Genomic DNA, 12270 nt, shown 5'->3' with positions numbered 1-12270 from the left:
TGAGGGGAACAGCGTCCCTGCCTGGCAGAGGGCAGGGACGCCGGCGCTACACCAAGTGTCTCCTGATCTGAACTCAACCAAACACCTATGGGGAATTCTGTAGAGACAAGTTGTCATCGCTCCATCCAGCATCCAGGCTCTAAGAGCTCATTATTGAAAGAGTGAAAAAAGATAGATATGGTATTGTCACTAACTTGTTCATTCCAGGCCTAGACAACTTGGTGCCGTCCTTTCAAATTATGGAGGCCATACAAAATAATAGATGTAGTAGCTTTTGATGTGGGGTGTACTCATTTTTGCATCAACTAATTTGACTAAAACAGGATTTTGTAATGAGAGTTATATTATTACCCTTACTTTCATGTTTTCATTACAAAAAAATGTTCTATGAAACTTCGTGTTGGCAAAATTTTAGAAATTGATCTGGTGTTCAGTGAGATATTAAACAAAATCTTACTCATCAAAGGGGGTGTACTCATTTATGCTGAACAATGTTTATTTAACTTTATAAAACACAGTGACCATAATTACACTTTCTTTCCCATATGACTTCTCTCATGTTTTACAAGGTATGATTTATGTATAAAAGATTTCCCACATTCTGAACATGAATACGACTTTTCTCCTGTATGAATTCTCTCATGTGCAGCAAGAATTGATTTACGCATAAAAGATTTCCCACATTCTGAACATGAATACGGCTTCTCTCCTGTGTGACTTCTCTCATGCTGCACAAGATAATTTTTTTTTGTAAAGCATTTCTCACAGAATGAACATGAATACGGCTTTTCTCCTGTGTGAATTCTTTGATGTATAACAAGATCTGATTTATTTGCAAAGCATCTTCCACATGCTAAACATGAAAAAAGTTTTTCTCTTGTGTGAATTCTTTGATGTTTAACAAGATCCGATTTATATATAAAACATTTCCCACATTCTGAACAAGAAAATGGCTTTTCTCCTGTATGAATTCTGTTATGTGCAGCAAGAATTGATTTACGCATAAAAGATTTCCCACATTCCGAACATGAATACGGCTTCTCTCCTGTGTGAGTTCTCTGATGTCTAACAAGATGTGATTTACCTGTAAAGCATTTTCCACATTGTAAACATGAAAACGGTTTCTCCCCGGTGTGATTTCTTTGATGTATAACAAGCTCTGATTTACTTATAAAACATTTCGCACATTCTGAACAAGAAAATGGCTTTTCTCCTGTATGAATTATCTTATGAGCAGAAAGATTTGATTTACGCATAAAAGATTTCCCGCATTCTGAACATGAATACGTTTGCTCTCCTGTGTGAATTTTCTCGTGTATCACAAGTTTTGATTTCTCTGTAAAGCATTTCCCACATTCTGGACATGAATACGGCTTTTCTCCTGTATGAATTCTCTTATGAGCAGAAAGATTTGATTTACGCATAAAAGATTTCCCGCATTCTGAACATGAATACGGCTGCTCTCCTGTGTGAATTTTCTCGTGTATCACAAGTTTTGATTTCTCTGTAAAGCATTTCCCACATTCTGGACATGAATACGGCTTTTCTCCTGTGTGAATTCTGTGATGTCTAACAAGATCTGATTTATAACTAAAACACTTCCCACATTCTGAGCATGAATATGGCGACTTTCCAGTATGAATGCTCTGATGTCTACTAAGATGCCATTTCGCTGTGAAGGTCTTCCCACATAGTGAACACAAAAATGGTTTTTCTCCTGTGTGAATTCTCTGATGTGTTATAAGACTCCCTTTATTTGTGAAGGACTTCTCACATAGTGAACATGAAAATGTTTTTTCTCCTGTGTGATTTCTCTGATGTGTAATAAGATTCCCTTTATTTGCAAAGCATTTCCCACATTCTGAACATGAATATGGCTTCTCTCCTGTGTGAATTCTCTGATGTGGAATAAGAATCCTTTTATCTGTAAAGGACTTCCCACATTCTGAACATGAATACGGCTTTTCCCCTGTGTGAATTCTCTGATGTATAATAAGACTTCCTTTACCTGTGAAGGACTTCCCACATTCTGAACATGAATACGGCTTTTCCCCTGTGTGAATTCTCTCATGTATAACAAATTGTGATTTATATGTAAAGAATTTCCCACATTCTGAACAGGAGTATGGCTTTTTTCCTTTGTTTTTTCTGTGTGTTAAAAAATCTGAGCTTTTTGTAAATTGCTTGTCACACTGAAATCTTGAATCCACTTTGCCCCCTGGACTTTTGGTAATAATCCGAGATTGCTCAGGAGATGATTCCTCATGATCCGCAGGATTATAAGAAAGTGAAGTGCTGTGAAGTCCAGGAGGTGCAGGAAGGGTGATGAGGTTTTCTCCATTAGAGTGCTCCCTGATATCTTCTTTTTTACAATTTAGTGATAAACCGTTATTCTCACAAGGATTTCCTATCAGGATGAAAGATAAATTAGATGAGTTTTTTTCTTCAACACAAAAGAGATTTCTGAATGTATTTTCTGGATCTCACAATGAAGACCCTCGTCCGTGAAAGTACCAGTAATAAGGAGGACAACTACATGCCATAACATTAACACAATGACAGGTAAAGTGAATGACACTTATAAACTGGTGACATTGGCACAAGTCAGGGGTGGCAGAGACTAGACAGCAAATAGTTCTTTAAGTGGTAATTACTGATGACAGGTTCCCTTAATGTACCTCCAGTGCCATTTCACTCTCTCAAGCTTCGTATTTTGGCCTTAGTATAGAAAGGTGTCCACGCAATTAAAGAAGATGTCAACTACTATTAAAAATGCCCCCAATGTAATTAACCCGTTGAGATATTTTTTTCTAATTACCTAGCTTTGTCTTTATTGGCTGTGAGCGGCGCTATCGCTGGCCACTCACAGGCATCACGCGACCCCCGGCTTCAGCTGGCTCTTGCTTCCCCTGATGTCACGTCAAGTGAGGCGTGACTCGGTGATGCGATGCCCGCGGTGGACGCCGGGGTGTGGGTGGGGTTTCCCGCGTCAAACCCAGCATCCACCGCGCACTTTCCCAATGAATACAAGGTAATTGTGATTCACAAAATGTTATACAATTGAACGGTGAAGAAAAAAAAAATTACATTTTTACTACTATAATATTATTTTAGCCCCAGATTTTACATTTTCACAAGGGTAAAAATGACCACATAATTTGTTATACAATTTCTGCTGAACGGGGAAATACCCCATATGTGTCTGTACTGTACTGCTTAGCCACATGGCGAGACTTGGGAGGGAAGGAGCGCTATTTGACTCTTGGAGAACAAACTTTAGTAGAACAGTTTGCAGACTCCATATACAGAGCCCCTAAGTGGCAGAAGAGCAGAATCCCCCCTCAAGTGACACCAGTTTGGAAATTACACCCCTATGGAAATGTAACTGCAGGTGTAGTGATGAATTTGACTCCATGGGTGCTTTCCAGAAACGAGCAGCAATGGATGTTGCGAAGTGAAAATGCAAATATTTCATTATAGTGGCCAGTACATTGTAGTGTCCGGTACATTGTAGTGCCCTTACGTTGTAGCGCCCAGTACATGATTCCCAGCTAGTGCTTTCTGGAGAAATAAATTGGCTCTCCCCGCTACAGTTATGCCAAACATGTGGATGCTAACTGCACACTGTGGGGCCCAGGAGGAGGGGGCATTTGGATTTTGGAGCGCAGATGTCACTGAATTTCTTGAAGTGGGAGGCAAGTCACTTTTCCAGATCCTTTGTGCTACCAGTAATATGGACAACCCCTATATTACTGTTTACAGATGATGAACCTGAGTGGGGACTTGTTTTTTGTGGGTTGAGTAGAAGCTCTTAATGGTGGCATTTTGGGGTACAGAACATTTTGGATCATATTTATCTTGTGCTCTACGCTGAACACTTACAGTGGGTACGAAAAGTATTCAGACCCCTTAAAATTTTTCACTCTGTTTCATTGCAGCCATTTGGTAAGTTCTAAAAAGTTCATTTATTTTTCTCATTAAAGTGCACTCTGCACCCCATCTTGACTGAAAAAAAGCAGAAATGCAGACAATTTTGCAAATTTATTAAAAAAGAAAAACTGAAATATCACATGGTCATAAGTATTCAAATCCTTCGCTCAGACACTCATATTTAATTCACATGCTGTCCATTTCCTTGTGATCTTCCTTGAGATGGTTCTACTCCTTCATTGGAGTCCAGCTGTGTTTAATGAAACTCATAGGACTTGATTTGGAAAGACACACACCTGTCTATATAAGACCTCACAGTGCATGTGAGACCAAATGAGAATCATGAGCTCAAAGAAAATGCTCAAGGAGCTCAGAGACAAAATTGTGGCAAGGTACAGATATGGCCAAGGTTACAAAAGAATTTCTGCATTACTCAAGGTTACACAGTGGCTTTCATAATCCTTAAATGGAAGAAGTTTGGGACCACCAGAAGTCTTCCTAGAATTGTCCGTCCAGCCAAACTGAGCAATCGTGGGAGAAGAGCCTTGGTAGGAGAGGTAAAGAAAAACCCCAAGATCACTGTGGCTGAGCACCAGAGATGCAGTAGGGAGATGGGAGAAAGCTCACAAAAGTCAACGATCACTGCAGCCCTCCACCAGTCGGGCCTTTATGGCAGAGTGGCCAGATGGAAGCCTCTACTCAGTGCAAGACATATGAAAGCCCGCATAGAGTTTTCTCAAAAACACATGAAGGACTCACAGACTATGAGAAATAAGATTCTCTGGTCTGATGAGACAAAGATAGAACTTTTTGGTGACAATTCTAAGCGGTATGTGTGAAGAAAACCAGGCATTGCTCATGACCTGCCCAATACAATCCCTACAGTGAAACATGGTGGTGGCAGCATCATGCTATGGGGGTATTTTTCAGCTGCAGGGACAGGATGACTGGTTGCAATTGAAGGACACATGAATGCAGCCCAGTACAGAGATATCCTGGATGAAAACCTCTTCTAGAGTGCTCTGGACCTCAGACTTGGCCGAAGGTTCACCTTCCAACAAGACAGTGATCCTAAGCACACAGCTAAAATGACAAAGGAGTGGCTTCAGAACAACTCTGTGGCCATTCTTGACTGGCCCAGCCAGAGCCCTGACCTAAACCCAATTGAGCATCTCTGGAGAGACCTGAAAATGGCTGTCCACCAATGTTCACCATCCAACCTGATGGAACTGGAGAGGATCTGCAAGGAAGAATGGAAGAGGATTCCCAAATCCAGTTGTGAAAAACTTGTTGCATCCTTCCCAAGAAGACTCATGGCTGTACTAGCTCAAAAGGGTGCTTCTACTCAATACTGAGGAAAGGGTCTGAATACTTATGACCATGAGATATTTCAGTTTTTATTTTTTAATAAATTTGCAAAATTCTCTGCATTTCAACTTTTTTTTCAGTCAAGATGGTGTGCAGAGTGTACTTTAATGAGAAAAAAAAATGAACTTTTTAGAACTTACCGAATAGCAGCAATGAAACAAAGAGTGAAAAATTTAAAGGGGTAAGAATACTTTCCGTACCCACTGTACATCGGGGTTTCCATCTAAATCTACAAAATACATGATTCAGATGACACCCCTGAGGGATCCATTCAGAATAATGAGGCAGCAGAGTTACACTGGACTCCGTCTAGCCTCTGGTCGACTGCGCTTTTATGCACGCTTAAAAAGATGGACATCACTGGATCATAGGCCAGACGGCGTCCACAGGGCCTCATTATACGGAATCTTCCCCCGGGGTTCTGTACGAATCACAAGCTCAGTCATTTATATGGCAACATGAGACTTGTGTAAGAATAATATGAAAATAAAAGATGGAAGTAATATTAAAAAACACAATTAGTAAAATTAAAAATGTGATTATTAAATCATTAAGAAGAGGTGTGAAGGCGGCCCAGTTATTCATCGGTGCGCAACCGGACTCTGTACAAGAGCAGCCGCGCCATCACCGGACGCTTCTGCTGTGATGTGGACAGCGGATAAAGCTTCACTGCACCGGAGACTTCATACAATATCACACACCGGTCATCGTCAGGCGCCGCTAATCATAGTCACATGCCAATCATCATCGTCATACACCAGTCATCATCATCACACGCCGCTAATCATAGTCACATGCCAATCATCATCGTCATACGCCAGTCATCATCATCACACGCCGGTCATTATTACACACCTGTGGAAACATCTACAGGAATCTCCTCCTTCACGTCACTCACACACGGCTGATCCACGTTCGTCATAACTTCTTCTTCTGTCTCGTCCTTCACTTTCTTAGTTGGATCTTCCTCCTGATATATCAGATGTAACAATCAGCGCAATACAAGAAACCACCAAAATCTATGACATCCATGACCTCGATCAGAAATGTCCCCCCATATACAGATCCGGTACAGGGCTCAGCACCGTCTACCTGATGACTCTCCGGGATGTTGTGATTCTCCTCTGGACAGTCCTGGGAATACAGAGGACGGGGACATCTCTCTGGTGGATTTCTTTCCATGAGTCCATCTGTAGGAAACACATAGTGACAGAATACAGTGACATGTAAAAGTTTGGGCACCAATGGTCAAAATTACTGTTATTGTGAACAGTTAAGTTAAAGATGAAATAATCTCTAAACGGCCTAAAGTTAAAGATGACATTTCCTTTGTATTTTAGGCAAAACAATAAATAATAAATTATATATATTTTCATCTTTTACATTTAAAAAAAAATTCAATAAGGGAAAATGCAAAAGTTTTGGCACCCGGCAAGGTTAGTACCTAGTAGCACCCCCTTTTGAAAGTATCACAGCGTGTAAATGCTTTTTGTAGCCAGACAATAGTCTTTCAATTCTCATGTGAGGGATTTTCATTCATTCATTCATTCTTCTTTGGAGAATTCTTCCAGTTCTGTGAGATTCTTGGGTCGTCTTGCATCGTCTGCTATTTTGAGGTCTAGCCACAGATTTTCAATGATGTTCAAATCAGGGGACTATGAGGGCCATTGTAAAACCTTCAGCTTGCGCCTTTTGACGTGTGTTTAATATAATTATTATTTGCCATCCTCTTTTCACCTCCAGCTTTTTTGCAGATGGTGTTATGTTTGCATAAAGAATTTGCTGAAATTTCATGGAATCCATTCTTCCCTCTACCCGTTCCCTGTGCCATTGGCTGCAACACAACCCCAAAGCATGATTGATCCACCACCATGCTTAATGGTTGGCGATATGTTCTTTTCCTAAAATTCTGTGCCCTTTTTTCTCCACACAACTTTGATCATTGCTCTATGTTAACCTCATCGGTCCACAAGACTTGTTTCCAAAATGCATCAGACTTTCTTAGATGTACTTTTGCATACTTCTGACGCTGAATTTCATGGTGAGGTCGCAGGAGAGGTTTTATTCTGATGACTCTTCCATGAAGGCCATATTTGTGCAGGTGTCTCTGAAGAGCATAACAATGTACCACAACTCCAGAGTCTGCTAAATCTTTCTGAAGGTCTTTTGCAGTCAGGCGGGGGTCCTGATTTGCCTCTCTGGCAATCCTACTGAAAATTTGCTTGGTCTTCCACACCTTATCTTGACCTCCACTGTTTCTGTTAACTGCCATTTCTTTATTACATTTTGAACCGAGGAAAGGGCAACTTGAAAACGCTTTGCTCATAGCCTTCTCCTGCTTTGTGGGCCTCCACCATTTTCAGAGTGCTAGACAGCGGATTAGAAGAAGCCATGGCTGCTGTTTTTTTGGCACATTGTTAGAGTAGGCTGGGTTTTTATAAAGCTGGCCTTTCCTAATGATGATAGAGAACGAGCCCTAACCCTAACAGGCTAAGTAAGGTCTGAATCATTGGTCAAAGTTATCTGAGCACACAAATGTCCAAGGGTAATACAAAGGAAATGTGTCATCTTTAACTTTAGGTCTTTTAGAGATCTTTTCATCTTCAACTGGTCACAATAACAGTAATTTTGACCAGGGGTGTCCAAACTTTTACATGCCACTGTAGATTGTGTTATGCAATGATGGAAGTAGTAGTAGATGACCACAGAACCGACATGACAGTCTCCCCTCCTCACCCTGCTGATCGGCCCATATTGGGGTCGCCTCTTGTGCTCCATGTATAACTTCAACCTTAATATCAATCAGATCTTCACCCTAAAAAGAACAATGTAAGATGCGCTCAGGTCCCATCACTTCATGGTCAGATGTTGTGGGGACTTCAGTGTCATCTACCTGATGATCCTCCAGGATGTTGTGATTCTCCTCTGGTGGACAGTCCTGGGAATACAGAGGACTGGGACATCTCTCTGGTGGATTTCTCCTCCTGGATCCATCTGGGGAGACACAGACTGAATACATGACCTGCCATGTATCTGTCTCCATATGAGACACGTCTCTCAGAACTAGTAATTCTATGTTTATGTATCAGGGACTAAATTACATTGTTGTGGTCCTCACCCCCGGTACCGAGGTCCCAGCACATTGTGGGCCTCAAGTATGAAGCGATAATCAGCAAGGCCAAAACCTAATGCTCTGCACTTGGAGGATTAGGACCCTGAGGAGAGGGACAGACAAGACCCTCGTCAGTCAGATGAAGGAGCCGTACTAAGAAACAGAACTTCTCCAAGTTTCGTCTCCAGGGATGGAACCACAGAGGAGCTGGAGAAAGCTTCACATTTCTATGCATTGGTTTCTTCTCTCCTAATTCACTGTATGGAGATTGGGGGAAGGACGGTGACCATTTACCAGTGATTGTTTTTTGAGAGCTCATGATGTCACCATGAGGACACGGCCTCCCTCCTGGACAGGATCCTCTGGGATCACTAAGAGGAGAGAACCTGATCTATTAAAAGACGGGATACCATGTTTTTCTTCTTCTTTAAATAGAGATAAATCTCAACATCCGCCTCGGTATAAACACTTAAATAAGCAGCAAGTTCTGCGTTTGTCTCTAAAGGAGGAAAAAAGGGCACATGTACGACGAACGTAAGAAGTCACAGAACCCGGAAGGACGGTGTTGTGGGGAGCCCCTGGTACACAGCGGTTAGTGCCTATCAATGTGTAGAAAGGACAACTAGAGAGCCGGCACCGGGGTCATGGGCGCTTACTGATGCACACGGGGAGCCAAGGAGAGATTGTCCGGTCAGACTCCACAGAAAAGCTCCATAATACATATTCTTCTGAACAAACATCCCTTTAAGGGAGACTTACAATTATTACCACAAGACCAGTTTCTCAGATTGAAGTCCCCATTATTTTTGCTTTGTCTCTCAAAATTAGAACAAATGTTTTTGTATAAAAAAATAAATAAAAAATTATATAATATATAGATATTGAATGTTTGAATGTTGGTTGTGCTTTCACACTCGTGGTAGCATGAGACGGACTCTACAACCCACAGAAGTTGCTCAGGTAGTGCAGCTCATCCAGGATGGCACATCAATGCGAGCTGTGGCAAGAAGGTTTGCTGTGTCTGTCAGCGTAGCGTCCAGAGGCTGGAGGCGCTACCTGGAGACAGGCCAGTACACCAGGAGATGTGAAGGGGGCCGTAGGAGGGCAACAACCCTGCAGCAGGACCGCTACCTCCGCCTTTGTACAAGGAGGAACAGGAGGACCACTGCTAGAGCCCTGCAAAATGACCTCCAGCAGGCCACAAATGTGCATGTGTCTGCACAAACGGTTAGAAGCCGACTCCATGAGGGTGGTATGAGGGCCCGACGTCCACAGATGGGGGTTGTGCTCACAGCCCAACACCGTGCAGGACGCTTGGCATTTGCCACAGAACACCAGGATTGGCAAAGTCGCCACTGGCGGCCTGTGCTCTTCACAGGTGAAAGCAGGTTCACACTGAGCACATGTGACAGATGTGGAGAGCGATCTGCTGGCTGCAACATCCTTTATCAGGACCGGTTTGGCAGTGGGTCAGTAATGGTGTGGGTGGCATTTCTTTGGAGGGCAGCTCAGCCCTCCATGTGCTCGCCAGAGGTAGCCTGACTGCCATTAGGTACTGAGATGATGTCCTCAGACCCCTTGTGAGACCATATGCTGGTGCGGTTGGCCCTGGGTTCCTCCTAATGCAGGACAATGCCAGACCCAATGTGGCTGGAGTGTGTCCTAGATCTGAATGAATAAAATATTCTCATTGAATACTTTGTTCTGTACAAAGTTGAATGTGCTGACAACAAAATCACACAAAAATTATCAATGGAAATCAAATTTATTAACCAATGGAGGCCTGGATTTGGAGTCACCCCCAAAATTAAAGTGGAAAAACACGCTACAGGCTGATCCAACTTTGATGTAATGTCCTTAAAACAAGTCAAAATGAGGCTCAGTATTGTGTGTGGCCTCCACGTGCCTGTATGACCTCCCTACAACGCTTGGGCATGCTCCTGATGAGGTTGCGGATTGTCTCCAGTGGGATCTCCTCCCAGACCTGGAATAAAGCATCCGCCAACTCATGGACAGTCTGTGGTGCAACGTGACGTTGGTGGATGGAGCAAGACATGATGTCCCAGATGTGCTCAATCGGATTCAGGTCTGGGGAACGGGCGGGCCAGTCCATGACACACTCCAGCCACATGAGGTCTGGCATTGTCCTGCATTAGGAGGAACCCAGGGCCAACCGCACCAGCATATGGTCTCACAAGGGGTCTGAGGATCTCCTCTCGGTACCTAATGGCAGTCAGGCTACCTCTGGCGAGCACATGGAGGGCTGTGCGGCCCTCCAAAGAAATGCACCCCACACCATTACTGACCCACTGCCAAACCAGTCATGCTGAAGGATGTTGCAGGCAGCAGACTCTGTCACATGTGCTCAGTGTGAACCTGCTTTCATCTGTGAAGAGTACAAGGCGCCAGTGGCGACTTTGCCAATCCTGGTGTTCTGTGGCAAATGCCAAGCATCCTGCAGGGGGTTGTGCTCACAGCCCAACACCGCATCTGTGGACGTCTGGCTCTCATATCACCCTCATGGAGTCGGTTTCTAACCGTTTGTGCAGAAACATGCACATTTGTGGCATGCTGGAGGTCATTTTGCAGGGCTCTGGCAGTGCTCCTCCTTGCACAAAGGCGGATGTAGCGGTCCTGCTGCTGGGTTGTTGCCCTCCTACGGCCCCCTCCATGTCTCCTGGTGTACTGGCCTGTCTCCTGGTAGCGCTTCCAGCCTCTGGACACTACGCTGACAGACAGAGCAACCCTTCTTGCCATAGCTCGCACTGATGTGTCATCCTGGATGAGCTGCACTACCTGAGCAAGTTCTGTGGGTTGTAGAGTCCGTCTCATGCTACCACGAGTGTGAAAGCACAACCAACATTCAAAAGTGACCAAAACATCAGCCAAAAAGCATTAGTACTGAGATGTGGTAAGTGGTCCCCACCTGCAGAACCACTCCTTTATTGAGGGTGTCTTGATAATTGGCAATAATTTCCATCTATTTTCTATTCCATTTGCAGAACAGCTTGTGAAATTGATTGTCAATCAGTGTGGCTTCCTAAGTGGACAGTTTGATTTCAAAGAAGTTTGATTCACTTGGAGTTATATTCTGTTGTTTAAGTGTTCCCTTTATTTTTTTGAGCAATGTATATACCAGTGATTAGCTGCAGAGCATTGCAGTAACATGGAGATACAATGCAGATTTCAGAAGAAATAATACATAGCAGAGGAGTGACATATTAACATGACGGGGGGAGGAAATGTGTAAGAGGGTGATCAGGACGGTCATGTGCCTCTTCCCTCTTTCTGCACATATTGCTGTACCCTGTGTTTTTATATGAGTATGTATGTGACCTAATGTCTGATGTGTTAGTTATAGGGTGAGTATATATAGAGTATTAGATTAGGTGCTGCATGTTAGCAGACATTTCAATTAATATATATTCAGCTCTGGCTCAGGATAGCACGCGTGCAACAAACTTTAAGTGCAATAGCTTAAAGTGCTTTTAATAAGCAGTTATACAATGGCAGTTGGACAGGGCAGGAGACAGGTAAGGTGCATAAGATATTCATACAAACATGCAGCTTCTTGGTCAGTTGTATTACATTATACATTGGTCATGACAATCTGCCTCTTACTTGTTTTAACTTCTGCTTTCTCACATCTCGGCCGCCCTTTAACACATTCTTTGCACTCTCTCCATATCCACCCCTCCCTTCTCCCCTCTCTCATGTATAACTCTGAGGCTCTACTGACATTTCTCACCCACTCCAAACCATCCACTACCTCCATACAGCACTCAAAACGTTCATACAAATCATTGCACCACCTGCTCTTTCTCTTTTTTCTCATCCTAGTCGCTGGCGACATCTCCCCC

The 12270-nt window shown here is 43.2% G+C and overlaps 1 protein-coding gene across 1 annotated transcript in view; it reads right to left on the bottom strand.

Moving 5' to 3' along the window:
- LOC141274224 (uncharacterized) overlaps positions 1-12270 on the bottom strand; it is a 154612-nt gene that overhangs the window by 114115 nt on the left and 28227 nt on the right. Inside the window, exons 5-9 of the mRNA XM_073686288.1 lie at positions 8192-8292; positions 8035-8113; positions 6391-6488; positions 6154-6268; positions 534-2407 (exon numbers count right to left, since the gene is read on the bottom strand). Of these exons, the coding sequence (XP_073542389.1) occupies positions 534-2407; positions 6154-6268; positions 6391-6488; positions 8035-8113; positions 8192-8292 (2267 nt within the window). The remainder of the gene's footprint in view (positions 1-533; positions 2408-6153; positions 6269-6390; positions 6489-8034; positions 8114-8191; positions 8293-12270) is intronic.

This window comes from Phyllobates terribilis, unplaced genomic scaffold (genome assembly GCF_046119375.1).
Source record: "Phyllobates terribilis strain yellow unplaced genomic scaffold, ASM4611937v1 Scaffold_1__5_contigs__length_1240528914, whole genome shotgun sequence".
In the NCBI taxonomy this organism is placed as follows: domain Eukaryota; kingdom Metazoa; phylum Chordata; class Amphibia; order Anura; family Dendrobatidae; genus Phyllobates; species Phyllobates terribilis.
This window is presented reverse-complemented; position numbering and strand designations above follow the sequence as displayed.